The sequence below is a fragment of the Perissodus microlepis genome, chromosome 11, assembly GCF_051167445.1.
Source record: "Perissodus microlepis isolate ML-2025 ecotype Zambia chromosome 11, ASM5116744v1, whole genome shotgun sequence".
Taxonomy (NCBI): Eukaryota; Metazoa; Chordata; class Actinopteri; order Cichliformes; family Cichlidae; genus Perissodus; species Perissodus microlepis.
Genome location: NC_140471.1, coordinates 23,706,663 through 23,728,955, shown reverse-complemented (window position 1 = coordinate 23,728,955; position 22,293 = coordinate 23,706,663). Strand labels below are relative to the sequence as shown.

General features: G+C 39.9%; 3 protein-coding genes across 3 annotated transcripts; 2 read left to right on the top strand and 1 right to left on the bottom strand.

Moving 5' to 3' along the window:
* The first annotated feature begins 860 nt into the window (after nucleotides 1–860).
* rbp5 (retinol binding protein 1a, cellular) lies at nucleotides 861–4,512 on the top strand. Its single transcript, XM_084943418.1, has 4 exons — nucleotides 861–1,280; nucleotides 1,677–1,861; nucleotides 3,308–3,409; nucleotides 4,238–4,512. The coding sequence occupies exons 1-4, from the start codon at nucleotides 1,205–1,207 to the stop codon at nucleotides 4,289–4,291; spliced, it is 417 nt and encodes a 138-aa protein (XP_084799544.1). The 5' UTR covers nucleotides 861–1,204; the 3' UTR covers nucleotides 4,292–4,512.
* LOC146377901 (tumor necrosis factor receptor superfamily member 5) lies at nucleotides 4,352–14,678 on the bottom strand. Its single transcript, XM_084943417.1, has 8 exons — nucleotides 14,269–14,678; nucleotides 14,000–14,125; nucleotides 13,070–13,216; nucleotides 12,864–12,957; nucleotides 12,368–12,444; nucleotides 9,200–9,310; nucleotides 6,900–7,028; nucleotides 4,352–5,781 (listed from the first exon to the last, which is right to left on the bottom strand). The coding sequence occupies exons 1-8, from the start codon at nucleotides 14,324–14,326 to the stop codon at nucleotides 5,603–5,605; spliced, it is 921 nt and encodes a 306-aa protein (XP_084799543.1). The 5' UTR covers nucleotides 14,327–14,678; the 3' UTR covers nucleotides 4,352–5,602.
* A 262-nt stretch (nucleotides 14,679–14,940) lies between these two features.
* c1s.2 (complement component 1, s subcomponent .2) lies at nucleotides 14,941–20,493 on the top strand. The gene is made up of 11 exons (XM_084943415.1): nucleotides 14,941–15,143; nucleotides 15,311–15,509; nucleotides 15,608–15,788; nucleotides 16,355–16,480; nucleotides 16,688–16,881; nucleotides 18,448–18,598; nucleotides 18,699–18,814; nucleotides 18,921–19,005; nucleotides 19,093–19,227; nucleotides 19,314–19,388; nucleotides 19,470–20,493. The coding sequence occupies exons 1-11, from the start codon at nucleotides 15,130–15,132 to the stop codon at nucleotides 20,294–20,296; spliced, it is 2,103 nt and encodes a 700-aa protein (XP_084799541.1). The 5' UTR covers nucleotides 14,941–15,129; the 3' UTR covers nucleotides 20,297–20,493.
* The last annotated feature ends 1,800 nt before the right edge of the window (nucleotides 20,494–22,293 follow it).

Here is a 22,293-nt window from a genome sequence, read left to right as displayed (position 1 = left end):
AACAAACACACCTTTCAGCTTTTCATGTATTTTGAGTTTGACCTGGAATTTAAAAGTGATCTGGGTCAACTTCAGTTGTTTAAATGTGCTATAGGCTGTAAATAAAATAGACACAAAAACATTCAGACATTTTATAGCGCATGTTTCAAGTATATGAACTAGTTCAATCCACTGTTGGTACTGATACTATAGGTATTTGGCTCGATCTGCCCACCTCTACTGGGAACTCTTTTGGATGGAACACCCTTGGGAGAAAGCAGAAGAAGGCACACAGGTAAGAGACACAATCTGGCCCTTTAAAATGTTTCATTGGTTAACTATGAACTTGTTTTCCTGCCTCTCACCTGTTGGCGTAACAAAACTTGCTATACTATATATACTAAACTTCATCAGTACCAGTTGGGAGGCTACCAACAAGGAAACACCTACAAAAGCATCAATCAGTAAAACATGAAAAACCTCTGTGAGTTTTCTTTTGTATAAATAGGGTCAGAGTTAGCCATGTGTACTGAAGAGGACTTTCATTAAAACCAGCCAATCAGAGGAAAGCTGGCTTAAACGGAGAAAACAGCCTTTTTGAGAGGAATGATTAAATGAGGTCTGTACATCAAAGTAAATAAGGACCATTTGGAACATGCAAAACTTCTTTAGTATGGTCAAAGAATAAAAGATGGCGCTGGAAATGAGCATATCAGGTTATCCTTGATGTCTCTTTGTTCCTCGCTTTGACTTTGTGCTGCTCAGCTGCTAGTGCACGAGCATACCCGTTTACTTAGTGCATCAACCAACCCTCTGCATGTCTGGGATCCGAAGCGCCGCCTCTGCTTGCAACTGATCCCTCTGAGAAAAGCATTAGTAAAGATGAATGAACCTCCCCCTGCATGAGGTCCTGCAGAAAAGGCCCCGCTCCCTCCCTGGAAACGATTGCATATACTGAGCGTGAGTCACCACCAGAGTTGCATATTTGGAGCAGCTTGCAGCATAACCGAGCACCAAACTCCAGCAACAATCTGCAACAGGCAGCACTCATTCCACGCGCATTCCCGTCAAATCCGGGTCCATTGTCCAAAACATTGCGCAACTGAAAGTGATATCACAGGAACCGGCAGCTTGTCTGTGAGATCCACACGGGACTGGAGGAAAAGCAAGAACGACGAAAAACGGGGATTTCTGGAGTTTCGGAAAGAACAAAGAAGAAGAAAAAATGGCAAAACCTAATTACAGCGGCACTTATCATATGGTGGAACAGGAGAATATGGATTCCTACCTCGAAGCTTTGGGTACAAATCTTTATACAGTATTTTAAATACTTTTGTAATCTTCAAGTGCGTTGCTTTTTGTAACAGATGTGCAGTTAAAACCCTCCAATGTAACAATAATCTTTCATGTCTTTTATTTTTTTAAGTATTCATATGTTCACTGACTCGTTGCCATTAGGTTACTTTAAAAGGTAACCTTAAGTGTCTGATTTAATGGTGAGGACCATCTTTATTTGCTGAAGCACATTAGTGTAATGAAATCACCACCTTGTCCTCTGTGTGACCCCGGACCCATTCACTCCCTCACAGTGTGTGTCCCCTCTGCCTGCAGTGTGTGAGAGACAAAAAAATCTGCTTTACTTAAGTAACAGACTGTGGCTCATGCTACAACATCTCTCTCTCTCTTTCTTCTCTTAGATATTAATTTTGCTCTGAGGAAGATCGTCTGTCTGTTGAAGCCCACTAAAGAGATCACCCATGACCCGGCCACAGGAGCCATGAAAATCCGCACAGTCACCACCTTCAAGAACTTCAACATGGATTTCACTATTGGAAAAGAATTTACTGAGGACCTTGGGCCAGTGGATGGTCGTGTGTGTCAGGTACGTGTTTTGGTTTTTCCAAATGTGCACATCGGCATGTTTGTACATGCACGCAGTTTTAACATTACATTGATTTTATTAAGTCATTACTTGTTATACAAGTTTGATTTGCATGCTTAGTGTTCAAACAAAGTCAACACACCTGCTGAGTTTTTTTTCCCATAGCTGCTACTTGCTGTTTAGATGAGGGCTTAAGAATTGCAGTAATGTACATTAACTCCACAATGATTTTGAAAAGGTCCAAGATAGGAGGAGACCTTGTGCTTGAAAGTTTGAACTCTTTTCTAAATAAATATGTTTGTCACATAAGCATTTAAAGCAGATCTGCTGTGGAAAAATATGTAATGTATTTTCACTTGCCAAGGTGAAACTGGGTAAGGTTTCATTGCTTTGCATGATGATCAGGTGTGAGTGGGACGGGAATCTAAGGTCAGATGTTCAAAACACGAATGTGCATCACAGCCCGAATAGATGCGGCTCCTCAGAAAAGGATTTGCTGATGCTCATCAGGCTGTGAAGGCTAAAACCACCCCTAAAGAGTTTGGTCTACACCAAAACACAGTCAGACAAATGATGGAAATCATAGGTTGTTGTTGCCCTCCCCTGGTGTAGTCAACCAACAAATATCACTCCAGGAGCAACATCCAAAAACTTAAAGGCCTCTCTAACAGTGACAATCTTCAGCTTACTGAGTCTAACATCAGCAGAACTTTAAACAGCAATGGGGTGTGGAGTAGGGCTACCAGAAGAAAGCTGCTGATCTCCATTTGCAGCTTGCAAAGATCTAATTGAAAAACCGGGACACTGAACTATAATTCAGGTAAAGATGATATTGAAGCAGAGCTTTTTGGTATAAAATGAGAAACCAGTTTAAATGAAAGAAATGTTGATGGTGGCCTGTTTTGCTGTTCTTAGTTGTCTTTTTCTCATTAATGAAGCAATGAATTCTGAATGATACCAGCAAACTCTCAGGGAGGTGACAGGATGCCTGTCCGTGGACTAAATCCCACAAGAATGTGGGTCATACAACAAGATAATGGCCTCAAACTCACAAGTTCCCCCATCAAAGTGAGGCAAAGAAGAATGAAGATGTAAAATTTATCTTTTGTAGTCATTGCTGTCTACATGATACAAAAAAATGCAAAGGTTCATTAATTTTTTCCAGTCAGAGATCATTTTTCTCAGCGAACAAACCAGAGTCAGACTTAAATAATCTAATACATATAAATTTTACATTTAAATCCACTTCTATAAAAATCTGATGTTTTTCGTCACGTTTGAACAAATGAAGTATATTTTAAAGGGTTCATGACCTTTCACGGATCACTGTATTAGTCCCCCCCTCTTTGCGCTGCACAAAGCTTCTTGTCTCTGTGTGGCTAAGCGTTGTGTGAGCTACTGTACATGCTAATGTCTCACACTAACGGCATCTCTGTGGTTACACAGACTACAGTAGATTGGGACGGAGACAAGCTGGTTTGTGTACAGCGAGGCGAGAAAGAGGGACGAGGCTGGACGCACTGGCTGGAGGGCGACAAGCTGCATTTGGTAAGGATGTACGAGGGGAACAAGAGGCCAGTGCAGAGAGAAAGCAAGGAAGAGGGAAGAAGGAAAATGAAAGTTAAAGGGAAGTGATGGAGAAATTGATATGCTAAATGGGGGAGGGTATTCAAATAAGGCAGGTTTTAGAAGTTATTCATTGGCTAATTCTGTTACCGTCTTTGTGTGAAGAGGTTTTTATTAAGAGGTCAGTGGAGTTTGTACATGCCTAAGGCCAAACTACGACCTGACAAAGGAATACACACAAAGGAGGCAGAGGAGCCCCGAATGCACGTCTTTATGGAGTGAAGCTCAGAGGCACTTTTGAGCTCAAACAGTTCAAGCTCATAGCTTATCTTTCATTACTGGTTACGTTTTCAAACAATCTACATTGTTCCGCTAAAAAGCTCTCACGAGGTTTTTTTTTAATACCTTTGTTGCAATCGGGAGAAAACAATGTGTTGTTGATGCTAAACTCAAGAGAGAATTGGGAAAGAAATGCCAGCTAGGATCAAGACTTATAATGGTGGGTTTTAGAGGTTACACAAAGCAGGGGAAGGGAACAGTGAGGGACTAATATAGAGGCGGAGGAGGAAAGTAGAGAGCGGGCTGAAAAGACCTGATGAATAGATGGTGAGAGAGTAGAAGACGGATTACGAGGTCAAAGGATGAGAAGGAGAGAGGTGGGGTGGAAATGGTGTCCTGGACACAATCCCAGTTTTGTGCTCGTCTTTAATGTGCCAAATGTTCTCGTTGTTTCTCACCATTCATTTACACCCTCTCACCTCGTGTTGTTTTTTTTTTTTTTTTCTCGTCTTTTCCACTTCCTCTCTGCAGGAGATGAGAGTTCAAGGAATCAAAGCCAAGCAAGTCTTCAAGAACGCAAACTGAAGTCACAGGAAATATTTTACAGCGAATAATCCTATTAAAACAAAGTAGCTGGTACAAGAGTCACGTTTATAGCATTTTTATTATAATCAGCAGTACTGAATATTGAAAACAGAATATGAACTGAATATGTCTGATGGGTTTAACAAAGAGAAGAGAGCAGTTTAGCAGAATGACTGCGTCCTTCCCCATATTGCACAATGTTATAAAGAAGTCATAATTCATGCACCTGTCGTGTTTCTATTCCGTGTCTTAAATTATACAAAATGTGTGTGTGTGTGTGTCTGAGTGTTGCTGCTTCATATCTAAAGTCATTTTCACTCATGAACTGCAGCCCTGAACTTTTACAGAAAGTACCAAAGTAAAAAAAATGCAAAAACAACAACAAAACAACAAAACTTTCTGACAGAGTCAGCTCAGACATTAGCCTTTAACCTCCTGTTCCCTGGTTCAAAGTCTATGTGAAGCTGACTATTTACTGATGTGTGCTGCATGGCAGAAAGGAAAACTTGAATCAGTGTGTTCATGCGCATTATAATGATTTACATATACAATACATTCAAATCTGAATTACTGACTTAAGTTGGAACAATATAAGTTAAACAACTCAATATATACAGATTCCATTAAACGGTCAGGATAGCAGTAGATTTCCCACTATCAACAAATCCAAGGAAAAGCTACAAAGATTCATATATTTTCTGATTTCACTATCTTATCAGCAATAAAACGATTTGTTCCTATAAAGAAAGCAAATCTTTTAAAAGCAAAGAAAAAGCCTTTGGTCATTGGGATACCTAAAAATGTTTTTGAAATACCATTCGCTGGAAATGATGCTATTTTTGAAGGATTTATTCCCGCTGCTCAAAAATACTCATAGCAGCAGCAGGATGTGGGATGATGAAGGATGATGTCACGCACTGCATCAGTTTGGCTCGCTTAAAGAAGCAAACTATATTAGGCTCTGTTTGTTACTATCACCGCTTAATTTGTTTTGGTCATTTCGTGAGAATTGTTGTAGTAACAAAACTAAACAAAAACAAAACATGTCAGATTATTCCTGAGAACAGACACCACTGTGCATCACCAGTGTTTTTTCAGCTGTGTGGTCAGGACAGCACAGAAATGTCACTTCATTTGAGAGGAAATTCTCATGAGTGTCCTGCAGGTGGCATCAGTCAACCTTCAAGGGACCTGAAAGAGAGCCCAGTCTCTCTCTTTTGGTATTAAAAAGGTTTAAAGGTCTTGAAAAGAACTGCATTGTCTCCGATCCAGTGAGGGTCTGAGGTTGGGTAAGTATGCCGTTACACTGGATTATGTCCCACAGTACTCGTCCTCCTGTGGCTCGGATTGCGACCTGAAGAAGTTGTTGCAGTAACTCGCGTTTCCATTTGTGTTACTGGATTCGACAAAGGAAACGGAAGCTTTCAGTGGAGTTATGGGATGGCTGGTGTTCAAGGTGTCCTCTGTGCAGGAAATGACCAAAGGATCATCTGAGGAGAACGATAAAATCATTAAGTGTGACCATTCCTCACTGGAAATGCAGTTTTGCACTTTATGAGCTGCAATGTTTGTAAGATTAATGTAAATGAGTTCCTGAGAAACTGCAGAAATGACCAACATATAGCATCCAGCTTTAGTGTTGTGTCACATAGATCAAGGGTGTCAAACATAAGGCCCCAGGTCCAGAATTGGCCTAGGAAAGACCCCAATCTGGCCCACTGGATGGCTTTGGAAGCTTTTAGACCTTTTCTACCCATAAAACCCTCCCTCATCGCCATTCGCAATACACCAAAATAATTGATTTCTAGAGTTGTGTAATTTTATGCGCGTTCTCACGATCCAAGCTCAAAAACTCACGGTGACACCAGAGCAGCACTCCTTTACCATGTAGAAAAGCTGAGTCATACTGTTGAAATTGTGGTTCTTTGTCCTATTTTAAGTTATCTCATTGATTAAATGTGTAGTTCAACTTTTCACACTGACAGAAATTGTAGTTTCACCCATCTGGCCCACATAAGATCAAAGTCGGCTGTATGTGGACTGCGATATAAAAAGAGTTTCACATCCCCAGCATAGATGAAGCAGGCTTGTCCTACATGAATTAAGGCCGTGTTTTGACGGTTTTAGGGGGAAATGCTGTTTTGATTATCAACCAAGGCTGCCACAGTCTCACCTAGGTATTGAATTAAGCTGAGATCATTGGAGATTCATTATTTACATACATTGTTCTTGTATTTCTGCAATCACTAATTCCAATGTCAAACACTAAGTGTGTGTGGAGAGATAACTGAGTTGTTTTAGGCATTATGGGGCTGTGCTTAGAGTAGATACAGTGTTGAAAAAAAATCATTATAGTGAAATTAATAACAATAATGTGCAACAAGCCAAGCATGTGAGCAAGGTTTTATAATGGCACTAAATACGGGTGAAAATGTTTTACAGAAAATGATTTTCGAGCCTAAACAAGTGGACTGCTGCACCAACACAAAAGTCTTGGGGCACTTTTGTTGCACGCAGTGACTTTGTTTCAAACTTAAATCCTGCTGTTTGAGAACAAGTCTGTAACATTATGTGTAAATGATGTAAAAGAGTCGATGTGATTCTTCACCTTCGTTAAAAATTGGTAACTTGCAGTCGGACATGATGCAGGTTTCTTGGCAGTAAGAAGGCTGCTCTCGAGGCATTACATCTGGGATGGGAACCACTGCTACCGGAGTAACACAAATACTGGATCGAGCTGTCACACAGACATCACAAATCACAAGGGAAAAAAAAGGCATTTTAGTTTTATGCTCACAAACATGCACAAAACATACAAATAATTCCACCAGTTGGACTTTAGATGGCACAATAACCTCCCCAAAACCCCCAAAATCCAAGGGGTTGAGCTTGACCAAAGCACCTCCATGTAAAAAAACACCAGCCACTGGTCCTTAGAGTCACGACATTGAGTCCCTTCACTGTCTTTTGACCATCTGTGTGAACTTTGTTCTGAGTCAGCTCCGAACAACTCTGAGATACAGACAAGCAAACCAAGGTTGTTAGAGTTCCCGAGACTAAACAGAACATTAGCCATAAGCAGGTTACTAGGGCGATCGTGGCTCAAGAGTTGGGAGTTCGCCTTGTAATCGGAAGGTTGCCGGTTCGAGCCCCGTCTCAGTCGTTGTGTCTTTGGGCAAGACACTTCACCTACCGCCTACTGGTGTTGGCCAGATGGGCCGATGGCGCGATAACCCTAACCCTCGCTTCTGTCAGTCTGCCCCAGGGCAGCTGTGGCTACAACTGTAGCTGCCTCCACCAGTGTGTGAATGGGTGGATGACTGGGTGTGTAAAGTGCTTTGGGGTCCCTAGTGGGGACTAGTAAAAGCAATATACAAAGGCCATTTACCATTACTGATTTTTTTTTTTTTAAATCCACTTTTAGTCTTTGTCAACTTTGTTCAGTTTGTCAACACAACTAGCTCGAGAAGGCGTGTTAATTACGCTTGTTTACTGAGACCGGGGTTTCTACATGACTGAGAGATAATTGCGCATGTTGCAATAACTGCTGTAAACTAACCCCTGACTAATACTGACCATTTCACAACGAAAGAAAGGAAAACTAATACTAAAACTAAACAGTTTTAAACAACATACACGCCAATAAAAATAACCAGTCTGTAATGAGACTCAGGAAACGACTGATTAAATAAAAGCCCACAGAATTAAAATAAATTCAAAACTATAATTACTCTGAAGTGTTTCTAAAACGAGACTCAAACAAGTGGCATTAAGAAAAAAACTTTCTGAGCAAAGAGAAACTTCCAATTTATATCACATACTGAAAAAAAACATAGCAATAAATTATTACTAGAAAACAAAACTTTGAGCTGCACAAACCAACATATACAGTATATTCATACTATCTACTGTACTGAGCTGGCAGTAAAAATCCTAAAGATAAGTATCTCCAAACCTCAGAAGATAAAACTGAAACTGTTTGCATGGCAGGATATTATGAGGCTATGAAAAAGGAAACTTGCATTTTGGTAATTTCTCTAGTAATAAGCCTTTGATATATCCACGTGCAGATATGTGGAAAATACAGGCATTATGTCATGAAATCAAAGGAGTGAACCTCATCACTCTTAAACTTTTCCCACATGACTGTACAAAGAGTAACAACTGGTGCTTTTAAAAGTAACACACACCCCTTCCTGTAATATTAGCAAAACGGCACACACGCTCTCTAAGACAATAATTATATTCTGTGAGTTCATCAGTGATTTCCAGTACTAGCACATTGTTTCTGTGGAAATAAAAGAAATGTCAGTGAAATACAAGGGTAGCCAAAATAGTAAGTTGTGTGACTGTGCCACATACGTAGGAATTGTTTCTCAGTATGAGCTGTCTGCCCGTGAAGAGTGCGTCACATTACACCAAATAACTGTGTCAGCCTGAATATGTACAGGATGTGGTTTCCTCATTGAGACAGTCATGTTCGCTAAAGCTCCTCGAGCATCAGACTCGGCTGCTGCTTTCTTAATCTGTCAGAGAGTTCAACTACATCATATCCTTTTCAAGCGAAAAGAAAAGGAGAAATTCAACTTACTTTACATGAAAGATCACATTTTAATATTCAAAAAATCCAGTCTGCAAATGTAATATTAGGTTTCACTGAAGTTTTGTTATTAATACACTGCAAGGAAACAGTGGGAGGCCATGTTTGAGAGAGATAAGCAGTGACCTTCAACTGTAAGACTTCAAAGCCAGTACCCTCTCACTGTTGTGGCTTAAAGCATGAGTAGTTACTGCCAGTGGGTGGGCTTACACGCACATTATTTTGCCGCCTCTTCAGGAAGACAATTATGAGAACAAGTGTGAGAAAAAGTGGCAAACACGCCCATCCGAGTGACGCGTCGTACACACCTGCTTTGTACGTTTTGCATTTCTTTCTCCAGAGGATGAAAATCAACGCGATGACGATTGCGGTCAACACGAGCCCTGACCACAAACCTGCTGGCAACATCCAGTAACAATCTGGAAAACAACGAGAAGAAAATGTTCTTAGGGCCATGCCGAGTACATCTACAGTGGGTTATTCACCTGATTGCACAATAAATTTTCACAAGCGTAATATAACTTCTGGGAAACTTAAAGTGGGAGGGAGTGATTACTGATTACGACTCATGTTTCTTCATTAATAAGGTAGTGAGTGAAATGACTGTGACGAGGAGAAACTTGATTTTTTTCTGACTTTATCAAAGAAATAAAAAGACTGATGATTGTTAGTGAAAGATTATATGCATTTCTTTTTGAATTTGCAGGTGGTGACTCATGATCCGTGGAAGCTCACTTGAAGAAAACTCTTTCTGGTGAAGTGCCAACATGTCTAAGCAGCATTAATACTTAATAAATGGCCGCAATCCACTCCAGAACAGTCCAATCATTTGTAACATACAGCTTTACGTACTGTGTTCATAAAGCAATGATATCTACAACAAAATATCATAAGGTCTAAATGTGCTGTATAAATATGACTTGCAAATTTGTTAATCACATTGCTGATTATATGTTGAATACATGTTTAAAATAATATTTTGAAAGATATAAATGATATGTATTTAATTTAATTCAGTTTTGTTTAAGGGAGGGAGCCAAGACGTCAGTTCAATATATTTTCAAGCATTCACTTACTGACTGTACAGCAGGTTAAGCCGCTTCATCATTCAATTCAGTTCAATTTTATGTGTATAGTGCCAAATAAGGTAATAGAACAATCAGATGACTTCCCCATCCATGAGCAAGCAATTAGTGACAGCGGGAAGGAAAACCTCCCTTTTAACAGGAGGAAACCTGGCTCAGGGCAGCCATCTGCCACGGCAGGCAGAAACAGGACAAAAGACACGCTTGGAAGAGAGCCAGAGATGAATGAAAACTAATCATTAAACACAAAGTGGTGTATAAACACTGAGAGTAAAAAGAGGGGAGTGAAGAAGAAACACTCAGTGCATCTTGGGAAGCCCTCCACAGTCTGTAGGAGCTTTATGGTAACGCAGCAATGCATTATAGAGCTATACACTATTATATTTTAAAATATATTGGATTAAATAATAATTTATGCTGTTTTTTCTACATAAGAATATGAAATAGGTAAATCGGACTCTAATTTAAACCTTTTTAGGTTAAATTTAGACTTCAACATTAGACTTATGTGTGAGTTTCACTACTGATTTGACTCAATTTAATGGAAATAAGTATTTAAGGGGCAAAATATGCATTTTATGAAACCTGAAAGTAGGCTTTAAAGCTTGCATAACATGACTATATTTAAAATGTGATAAACACTGGAAATCTTCACCGTCTTCAACATCCCCACCCCCCTCTCAGTATCACCCCAGCAAATATCACAGTAGTTAAAAGAAGTCATCTCATGGGATATTTGGACTTTGTGACTTGATTCATTGTCTGGAGTATATTTAGACATTTCAGTATGTCTGTATTCTTTGTCTGTGCGCTTCTTCTGCCCCCTCTTTTTTTTTTTTAGCTGCTCAAAATTCAATGCGCCTCACAAAAACACTTCCTGTTAAACAATGCATGTGGCTTCATGCTTTCCCAGAAGTGACTTTGATAGGTGAATTTGTTTTTAGTACTGAAGAAAAAGAATGTCTTCCTTTGGTTTCATTAAAAAGAAATACCACTGAAAAATAAGGCTCGGTGGGGTCGTATGCAAAATCATTTTAACCACATAAGCTTCGCGGTAATGTGGATGTTCACACGAGGTATTTTAAAAACTTTGATGGTTTTTGAAATTTTCTGCTGACACCACCATCAAACTGATTTTTAATCCAAAAAACTTTAGCCAAAAGAAAAATGACTATTTCCATATGCCATTACTTATATTTGGTGGTGTGGCTCTGCTTTGGGACTTCTCTGCATTTCCATGCTCAGATGGGGAAAGCCTACGGTGAAAAGAGCAGCAACAGGACCCCCTCAAAGAACAAAACTAACGTCGATTACAACAAACATCACATGAACTGAGTCAGACGTAGCGTGAAAAGAGGGAGCTGGGGTTGCAAAATAGCTCACACTGCAGCTATAAACAGGCTAAAGCAGTCTAAATAGGACACCCTACTTAAGATTTGTCAGTTTGAAGCACAGAAGAGTGTCAGCTGACATGTGCTGATATTAAGATCAGCCGTTATCAGCTGATCTACTGGGACTGTGGGCTGAGCTCAGCTTAGTAGCCTTCCTGAAGTAATGGTAGGCTCAGTTTGTGGTTTAGATGTTTCTGAAAGAAAGTTAAGCACCTCTTAACCTTCTAAAATTAAAATCTAAGGTGGTGAGCTATTTAAGCAATATACGTTCTTAACATCAGGGTGTTAACAGGTCAAAAATTAATACCTAAATACAGCTTTACAGGGTTACTGATGTGGCCATACACCACAGCACTCTGTGTACTACTCTCTTCTTGTCAGTGCCTTGAAAGTATCTGCCCTAAACCCATGTTTCTTCAGAGAACTACACCAACTCATGGTACAAAGACCAAACTGAGGCTTCAATATCTTGCTCAAGAAGAACATCTTGCTTCAACAAACTGACTGGAGAAGTTTGTGAGTGTACCACTCACCTTCCGACTTTTCTTTTTTAAGCTTGAGGATCAAAATTTCAGATTAGTTAAATGGACCACACAAATACTCTTTGTCTCGCATTTAGTTGTTGGAATTTTACGCTGGCTGACTGTGAGGCTGTTTGAGTGGCACATTAATTTAGTGTTATTTGCCGCTCACAGCCTCTGACTAGATATGATGTTTGGTTTTTAAGGCAAGCTATAGATGTAGTGAGCGTGAACTAGAGCAATATTGAGGTCCAGTGGGCTAAACTATAGCTACTACTTTAATTTTACATGAAAAATGTATATATTAGTAATTTTGCATCAATACATCTTCAACTTCCTTTCTTAATTATAGGTCATGTTACAGGAAGATAACGTCAACAGGAACTCAGTGAATCACTCGGCATAAGAGCATCCGCTGACAACTCCATCTCTCTCTTTTTTTAACAAGATCTCAAACACTGATAAAGCCAGAAACTTACCACATTTGAAGTTTCCACAAACTACATCGCTTTTATCGTCTCCTGGAATTTTCAGCACTCCTCCGTAGTCCTCACATCTAAAAAAAAAAATACCACCAACAACAGGTGAACACAATAAATATAAATAATAATAAAATAATAAAAGTCGCAATTTATAGTTTTTTTTTAAAAAAAACAAACAAAAAAAACTGGACAAGCTTTTGCTACAAAATCTGTGTTAAAGGGATGTAAAGAAAAAGGCCTCCTACAAGCATGGGAAACTGTTTCAGCACAATTTTTACAGTCTGGATGAAATATATTTACAGTAGGTAGGATGTGGGATGTTGTACGTTTCGAGTTTGTAGACTGAGGTCACCAACCGAAACCAAGAGACTAATTTCTGCTCTGTGTCAATGGATGACTAATTCACTCACAGTCTACATAAAACACACAGTTCTTCAGATTTAATAATAACATAATAATAATAACAATGATAATAGTTGTAATGCAGTCTTGCCTGGTGTGAGGTTTACAGGGTGACTCATAATCTGTTACGTTGCTGAAGGTCCCCTTTCCACATGGAGCACAGATTACGTTACTCGTGCCGTCGCCTGTAATGAGGAGTGAAATTTATTCACCTGACTTTGTGGCACTTTAGCTAAGAATGTGAAACATCACTGGAGAAAATTATCATTCATTATGATTTTTATAGTTCAAGGTTACCTGGAGTCTTGACCCCTTCACCCACTTGGCAGCGGGTTACAGGCATGCAGTGTTCACATTCAGCATTGTTGCAGTAGAAACCTGACACACACTTGCACACTGTGTTTGCTTCAGCTTTGCATTCATTGAGTGTCTGCTGTTTGATACCTGAAAGAGCAAGAGAGAGACGTTTTTTTCTTTGCGTTTAAGTCTGTGTGTGTGTGTGTGTGTGTGTGTGTGTATGTATAGATGGGGGTCGTTGATCTCCAGTTCAGTGTCAAAGTGGCTTGAACATAAAGAACAGTGAAAACCCACCTCACAGTTTCTGCGCTATGAAACATTTTGAAAGTGTTGAACTTGAAAATGTAAGTTCCTTTATTGTCTTAAAATTGTCTCTTAACACAATTATCTTAACATAAATCTGAGCTAAGCTCTGTGGGATTTACAGTTAGTTCAAAATGGAAATTTAGTTTAATTAAATTTTCCCTTGAACTTTAATAGCGCCAAATGACAACAACAGTTGCCACAAAACGCTTTTGGACGCTGCAAAAACACAAAAATACAAAGAAACCTCAACAGTCAAATGACCCCTTGTGAGAAATAAAGAAGATGTTAAAGAAGTGGATCTGTGAGCATGTGGTGCTGACTTGGACAAACAACAGCAAAGCAGGTATTATTACTCCATAAGTATAGATATCAAAAGCCATCAGCTTTCACAATCTGCAACATCATTATTGCGCAGTTTCCTGCTGTCCAACAGTATATTTCTTTCTTTCTTTGGCTGTGAAAGCAGCACTCCTAGCTTTTTTGTATTTTGCATAGTAGAGTTCAAATACGGTCTTTCTAGTTCTATATCGTTGTATTCTTATTAGAAATAGACTGAATTGTGGTTCTGTGTTTCTTTGACTGAGCTTCTAAGACTAATGCTGCGTGTATGCCTGTGTAACTTACTGGGAAGGCATTGCTTGCAGCGATGGCATTTTTCCACATGATTTTGAGAGTCTGTGTAGAACCCATATTCACATTTGGCACACTCGGTCTCTTTTGTGCCATCGCACGCTGTCTTCATGTACTCTCCTGACAAGGTGAAACAAACAGACTTGTATATTAGACGTTGGTTAATGAAAATACGGTTTTTGAAGAATGCTGTGCAGCCTGTAAAGAAAGTTTGTTAACCGAGGAGAAACGTGAGGAACTGAAGCATTGTCGTATTCACTGACCTGCATTACAGCGTTGACAGCATCTCCCACTAGACTTGAACTGATCTTCTTTGCACATTTTGTATCCTATTCGTCAACAGCCCTCCACCTGCGTGTAAACTCTCTAAACTGTAAAAGCCTGCGTCTTTTCAACCTGTTTCTATACCTGAAAATTGGCTAAATCGGTATCGTAGCTCAGGAGATAAAATCCAGAAGTGAACTCTGTCGATCGCCTCGGCTTTTCTGATGATCACGCAGTTGCTGCTCAGGTTCATCTGCCTCCACTCTATTTCTGACGTACTGTCTCTGATTTGTTCCCCCTCCTCACTCGGTCTTACCTACTTCTCATGTCTTTTCTAGTCCTACACAGTGGAAAGCCCCAGTGACCCTCATCTGCTGTTTCTCCCCCTTCGCCTCTCTGTATCTCTGTCTCGTTCCTCATTTCCTTCCTGTACTAGCCTTCTCATGTTAACTGTAAATGTGTTTCCGTACTGTAGCTACAGGACTAAATGCTGATTTTGGCACTCGAAGTGCACAAAGGAATATTTCCTTCATCCACTACACCCTTTCCTTTCATCCTGTCACCATTGTTTCAATACAATATTTGTCCCGCTGACAAAGGATCGGTGTTGAGTTGAAAAGTGCAAAGCTGCTGAAAAGCTTTTGGCTCGGTTTGTCTTCCTGTTGCTCCACAGTCACCCTCCTGTTGCTGTAGATGCATAAAGAAACTATCTAGAAATAGATTTATAAATGCTTACGGGTGCAAAACATAAGCAAGAGAGGAAGGGGGCAGCAGGAAGAGGGTGAAATAGAAATTAATATGAAAAGAGGAAGGAGACATGTTCAAATGCTTTATTTGAGAAGAGATTTGATCAGGACAAGATGTTAAGATCAAGGTGGGTTTGGATTTGTTTAATTATCACAATAGATGTGCAAAGAGTGATTACAGTGTCTGTCTCTGACATCCAACTACTTAATTTCTGTTTCTGTTTAACGCTACCTTCTTTCTTTTAAAATATTCTTTACCCTTATATTTATTTTTGCTTTGCACCATTTTCTTCAGTCTCCTGCTTCTCCCGCTCTTCCACTCCACGTACTGCATGCTGCTGGGATGGGTGGAGTCTCCAGGTTATCCCAATGGGTACTTACCTCATGCTAGTCTAAATTGGAGCAGGTGCGCCCCCAAAGGTCACAGCCTCTCCATAAGGTTCATCCACCTGGACCTGGAGGACAGTATCGACTGTGAAAATGATGCAGTGAAGGTAAGAGGATATCTTACCATATCGAGAATATTAAATGATGTTAATACCTGCCACATACTATTTTCTTATTATGCCTCTCATCTTTTTTTCCCCCTCAGATCTTTTCAAATGGAAACTTAATTTCCGTTTTGTGTGGCACAAAGGAATTTGAGGAGCTTCAGTCCACTGTAAATCCTGCGCTTTTCTCGCCCCCGGGTGGCTGCCTCGCCCTTTCGTTCCACTCAGACTACTCAAACATAAAGAGGCACACCGGCTTTAGAGGCTTTTATACAACCCAAGGTGAGAATCAGAGTAGAAATCTGCAGAAGGAGCTCAGCTTGTGGAAATATACTTACTTATACTTTTGTAATCATATTTCAAGGAAGTCATTTTTAGAGAATAAATCACAGTGTAAAAAGCTTTTTGTTTAATAAAGAAAACATAAGATTAAAAAACATTTGTGTGCAAGATTCTGTCTTTCTTGCACTGCAAAAAAAAAAGTGCTGACGACACTAACGTGACTGATGTCTCACCTAAACCTCGTCTAGTATCAGTAGACTCTTGTTCCTCTACTGAAGACTTTTGCCACACGTTACCTAGAATACAAACCAGGAGAACTGATGCGAAACTGTGGTTTTCTCTGATTTTTTTTAATGCAAGAAATGCAAAATGTCAAGGATTTTTGTTGTCACTCTGTCGAGATGAACAAACATTTGCTGTTTGATCACTTGTTGAGTTATGACTTCTGTTAAAATGTTACGATAGATAGCATGATTGATATATTTATCAAGTCATTCCAAGGAATTGTTTTTTGTTTTTTTTTAATGCTTTTCTGCGTTTAACCGTTAGCTCATTCCCTCTGTTAGACTATGACGAATGCAAGGATAACGAAATCAACCAATGCACCCAGTTCTGTCACAACTTCATTGGAGGGTACCACTGCTCCTGTCGCCACGGCTACCACCTGGATGTGGACAACCACACTTGCACTGGTACAAATAATCAAATTTGCTTCCAAACATTCAACAGAATCAGGATTTAACACGTCTGAAGGAGACAAAAATACACAAAGAGAAGTGATAATGGGAAAATAGAGGAAGCAGAAGTATTGTGGGGAGATTTTTGGGAAGGTACTGATTGTGTAAAACTTATGATTTTGTTAAAATGAAGGTAATGACAATGATCTCTCATGTTCACAGTGAACTGCAATGAGGACCTGTCAGGAAAGAGCAAAGGTATCATATCCAGTCCTTCCTGGCCCAACTCGTATGCAGAGAACGCAAACTGCCAGTACACGCTGCTCGTGGACTCCCAGTCTCAGGTGGAGCTCCACTTCTCGGACGTTTTTGATGTGGAACAAGGCCCCGATGGTCAATGCATAGATGCACTGAGAGTAAGTGATGACTCAGAATATGCAAATACCTCTCGAAGCTGTGTGTGTGTGTCCCCCCCAGAAACTTTAACTTTACATATCAATAAACAAAGAGGAAGTTCAGAAAAAAAAAGTGTTGTAACCATGGATTTGACAACAGACAGTCATCCTATTTTTGACGTTTTATGGTCTCTCTGTGTTACACAATTGGGTTTTTTCTTTGTGTACCATTCCTGTGTACATTGATCTCATCTTGTTTAGTTTCAATTTGACATATAACCTAATTATAATTTTGTTGTTGTACTGTTGTTGTTTCTTGTTTCAGAGCCACAGAAAAAGAGTCTCTAATGACATTTGAGATAAATTTTCTCCCAAATAATAAAATAATAAATGGATAAGTGCTAGAAATATAAGTTAGGGTAGTTCTTTGTCAGTGTTGGACATCACGTCTTTTGTCATTTTCATGGTGTGGACTTAGTCATCTACACAGGAACTTTAAGGCTGATATTTTTAAGGTCATATCAGGCCTCAGTTCTTACATTCAGAGCCCATGTCGTTCACCAAGTAACAGCAGTTTTTTAGCCCTTAACCAGGAAGTGAAACTATTCGAGATTCAGAATCTCTTTTGTGAGATACCTGAGACAAGCGCTAACCAAAAGGGGGAGGGAGGGTGAGTACAGCTGGTACCAAGAGAAACCAGAGCTCCAGAAGAAAACCCCCAAAGCGGTGGGAAAAATGTGCAAACTCCAGAGAGAGAAGGGCCCTGCTGGGGCTTGAAGCCCAGGCCCCTCTTTCTTTGAGGAAATGGTGCTAACAACGTCACCAACCTGCTGTAAGCACATTCAGAGGAAATGGTGCTAACAACGTCACCACCCTGCGCACCTTCAGGATTTCCTCCAGGATTTCCTCCAGGATTTCTCTGTAATTCACTTCAATCATTTTTATCTGAAAGCCTCCTGTATGCATTTTCTGGCAACATGTTACTTAAATGTTGTGACTTTTTTTTTTAAGTCTGTCGCCTTCTAAAATTGACGATCTTGTTGGCTGCTGCTGTGTAGTCTCAGTTACAATAAGGACAGGAGGCTGTGGAGGTTTGTGGTCAAAGATCCCTCATAGAGCCTGGAGGTGTGTGTTTAGGTCATTAGGTCTTTTTCAGAAATGAATAATCATCCCACTGAGCACAAACCACTGCAGGATACTGTGGTAGTCATGCTGGTTAACAGACTATCACACCTTAGACTTGTATCAGTAACCACATAAGCAGATCCAAACCATGAATCCAGTTTTTAAGTGCAACCTTTTCTCTGGAAAGCATTGATGTGGGTTATAATATGTGATTTCTAAGGCTGGTCTTCCTCTGTAGCTGGGAGGACAACACACTGTTGTGGGCCTAATGATTAATTTTTTTTTTTTTTTTACAAGGGTTTTCTTTTTTTAAACGTCCATGTCAGAATGCTATAAACTGATAGTCTCGCACATCCATCGAGCAGTTGTGTTCAAATTCTTGACAGGTGCCGCACGTCTGCATCTTAAAGGAAGTCTGTAAACTTGAACTTGATGACAGTGCCTGTGTTGTTTTGTTTGCAGATTGAGACTCCCTCTGGGACTCTGGGACCGTTCTGTGGCAACACGCCTCCCAAATCGCCATTTCTCACTCAAGCAAACAAGCTCACGATCCGTTTCACCACTGACGACTTTGGCACCAACAAAGGATTCCACCTCAGCTTCAGGACCAGAGGTACTGCAGCCTCCTCATCTCAGACACAGCTGGTAAAGAGCATCTGTTTGGATGTTTGTTGGAAACGACTGTGACTCTTCTTCTCACATCTTAATTGCAGATAAGGTCTGTCCAGCAGTGGTGACCTCACACTCCACCGTGACTCCCAAGAAAGCAGAATATAATCGTGGTGAAGAAGTGACGGTCACTTGTGACGAGGGCTATGTTGTAAATGATGTGAGTGCAGAAAGAAATCTGAAGTGTATCCTTGACATTTGATGTAAATATTTAATTTATTAAATAAATTGAATTCTAAATTAAATTACATTCTCATTTTATTAAGGATAAAGGCATCCATGATGTGAAATCAGAGTTCAATGCAATGTGCCATAGCACAGGCGTATGGACTCCCAGCTACACCTGTGGATGTGAGTCTGACTACAATTAATTTCAGATTTTTCTGTTTGTGTCTACTTGTTTTTTTCACACTCAGTATCATTTTTTCTCATATATAGTGGTCAATTGTGGACTTCCTGATATACCGGAAGATGGTATTCTTCAGTTGGTGGGTTCAGATGACCCACAAACTCAATATAAAGACCAGATCCAGTTTAGCTGCAGCTCAAAGTACTACACGCTGGAAGGAGATGGTGATTACAGGATGTTTTTGCTCATACCTTTTCTAGTATCACTGATCTGTTATTCCTTTAGCAAATTTCTCCTTGACTCTTTTCAGACACATTCATTTGCGGTGCCAGTGGCGAATGGATATCAACTAACGGAAATGCAGAGTTTCCAAAATGTCTTCCAGGTACGGATGTATTCCTTCTGTTTTTCAATGTCACTATTCGTTTGGAGCTCTGGGTTTAATGATGACTTCTATTTGTTTCAGTGTGTGGGCAGCCTGAAACACTGATAGCAGGTACAGGAAGAATTTTGGGAGGTCAGGATGCAAAACTGGGAGAAATACCATGGCAGCTATTCATAAAAGAGCCCAGCAGAGGAGGAGCATCCCTGATAAATGATCAATGGGCTGTGACAGCGGCTCATGTTGTGGATGGGCATGAGAACAGCCCTTTGAGAGTCTTTGGTGGACTGATAGATAAAACGACAACAAATGCCCCAAGCGCACCTTCCTTGATCACTAACAGGATCATAATTCATCCTGGCTACAGAAAGGGGATCACTGGAAGTGCACGCACTGATTTTAACAATGATATTGCTCTTATAAGATTCACCTCCAGAATCACATTAGGCCCAAACCTGCTTCCCATTTGTCTGCCAGAAGAAAACAGTGGTGTGCTGGAAAATGAACAAGGTACAGTGTCAGGCTGGGGGGTGACAGAGAACAGACAGTTATCAGATGTTTTAAAATATGCTCATGTTTCAGCCTACTCACGCAGAGAGTGTGAGAAAACACCTCTCATTTCACGTGGGAACTCCATGATTTTCAGTAATAACATGTTCTGTGCTGGAGACAGCGGGAAGGACAGTTGTAAAGGAGACAGTGGAGGTCCTTTTGTTTTGCCCATGTTGTCTTCTAGCAGTGGGCCTTACTATCTGACTGGGATTGTGTCATGGGGAGCTCGCTGTCGGATTCCCCAACCAGACTCAACTAAAATAGTGAACAAGGGTTATTATACCAAGGTAGGGAATTATGTGAAGTGGATTAAGCAGACAATAGAGAGAGTAGAGGCAGAAGAATCAGAGAGAAAGTAAAATAAATGATGAAGAAATCACTCTGTTATATACGATAATAAAATCATTTTCAGGGCTGATTCACATTTTAAAAATTACTTTGCTTATTAAAATAAAGACCGCAACCTTATAATCAAATGTACCAAAATAAATAACACAATCAGAACAGCTTGTTATTTCTACATTGTTTCCTATTAAAGAGAAATGTTTGCAAATCATCTGCAGACAATCTGTGTGTGTGTGCGTTTTCAATTATTTAATCCCTATTAGTTAAGAGACACACAAAGCTGCATTTTTAAAAACTCTTGTATAATCAGTATATTTTCCCTATAAGTGACAGCAGGCTATGATCTTCTTTTCCTTTCCGGTGCTTCTTTTAGGGGTTGCCACAGCAGATCATCTGCCTCCATATCACCCTGTCTCTATAGTCTATAGCATCTTCTTCTGTCACACAAACCCTCTGCATGTCCTTCCTTCACTACATCCACCTTCCTCTTTTTCTTCCTGCCCGGCAGCTCCATCTTCAGTATCCTTTGTCCAATACATATCCACTACGCCTCCTCTGCCCATGTCCAAACCATCTCGACATTGTCCCTCTTTATTTTCAAATCGCTTAACCTGAGCTGTCCTTCTGATGTACTCATTTCTAATGTAGTTAGAACCATAAATTAGAGGATCATCACAGTGCTTTACAGACAAACAAGCTTTCTCACATTAAAAAACTAACACCAGTAGCTCCAGATGTTGATCTCAGTATTGAATTAATTAACCAATTCGCCTATTTTTTTTTAAACAATTTATTTTTTCAAAATAATTCTTCAGTTATTTGTTATTTTTGTGGCAGAGGTCTGGCTATGATATCTACTGTTATAACATACAGACACACTCTATGAGAAGTGGTGTATTGTTCTGATATTGCATGACAGTGTCTGCATAATAGTGCATGACAACTGAAAACACGGCCCTCAAACCAACAGCCTGCAAGAGCCACACAGGAGAAGTGCACTTATTTTTAGACAGCCACAAACCATCGGCCTAATCCCTGACACTGCAGTGTTTAACATCAGTATGAGAAGCATGTTCTAGCGTCACAGCAGTGCAATCTTCATAAAAGTTGTTCTGATTAATACTGCAGCCAATATACTCTTTAAAAAAAAAAACTAAACTATAATTAAAAACAACTCTCAGCTCATTACGAAAACAAATCATGGCTCCAGTGTCACTTCCTCATGAGGGGTAGTGATGCTCTACTGCCGCTTAGTGGTGACACATATTACTTACTGTAAATCCATCCATCCAAAATAAAACTGAACTTATTAACTGCCCGTTATATGTTTTTTTCCCCATACATTCACCTGTATTTCTTTTCCGAATACAAAAATGATCAATGCATGAATGTGCATACTTTAACATATGAACAAACTGCGAGGCCGTCTCGCCAATCGGATGATTGCAAGACCCAAAGAAACTGAGTTAAATGGTGAGAGAGAGAGATGCTTGTGTTTAAAAAACAAACAGAATTCAGTTGCTTTGCTTTGGCCTTCAACAGCAACAGCCGGAGTTGGCAGCTGTAGATGGTGCACATGGGGTAAGTTTGAATTTTTGGTTATCTCTCACACAGGTTTCTGAGCTGTCCTAGATTCAGCCGAGTGGTTTTACTTCCTAAACCGAACTACACTGTGACAGAAAACTTAAGATGATATAAAGGAGAATCAAACATCCAGCTAAACGCCCACAAGTCAAACTAGCCAGCTGCATGTCAGACCACAGACTGTGAGAGTCAGAGCTCATGGAGGCAATAAATATACTTTAAAAAACACAGACCTAAAAATAAATAAATACATAATAGATTTGGCCTTATTTCAATGTCCTGCTCATTTTTCTCATAGTCTATGAAAGCTTATGTAAATCACAGTTAATATTTAGAAATGACACAAATGAAATTATTGTATGGGGTTGGTTGGCATGCACTGAAAACAATATAGTTACAAAGAATGACGCGATAAATGTAAATAGTG

Bases quoted from the DNA above. Each gene is read 5' to 3' on its own strand.
- LOC146377901 (XM_084943417.1), bottom strand. From the start codon at position 14,326: ATGTGCAAAGAAGATCAGTTCAAGTCTAGTGGGAGATGCTGTCAACGC. The intron at 13,217-13,999 runs GTAAGTTACACA...TTGCTCTTTCAG, and splicing joins CTGCAAGCAATGCCTTCCCA to GTATCAAACAGCAGACACTC. The intron at 5,782-6,899 runs GTGAAGAATCAC...CGTTCTCCTCAG, and splicing joins GTTACCAATTTTTAACGAAG to ATGATCCTTTGGTCATTTCC.
- c1s.2 (XM_084943415.1), top strand. The intron at 16,882-18,447 runs GTAAGTGATGAC...TTTTGTTTGCAG, and splicing joins AATGCATAGATGCACTGAGA to ATTGAGACTCCCTCTGGGAC. The intron at 19,006-19,092 runs GTGAGTCTGACT...TCTCATATATAG, and splicing joins TCCCAGCTACACCTGTGGAT to TGGTCAATTGTGGACTTCCT.
- rbp5 (XM_084943418.1), top strand. From the start codon at position 1,205: ATGGCAAAACCTAATTACAGCGGCACTTATCATATGGTGGAACAGGAG. The intron at 1,281-1,676 runs GTACAAATCTTT...TTCTTCTCTTAG, and splicing joins TTCCTACCTCGAAGCTTTGG to ATATTAATTTTGCTCTGAGG. The intron at 1,862-3,307 runs GTACGTGTTTTG...GTGGTTACACAG, and splicing joins TGGATGGTCGTGTGTGTCAG to ACTACAGTAGATTGGGACGG.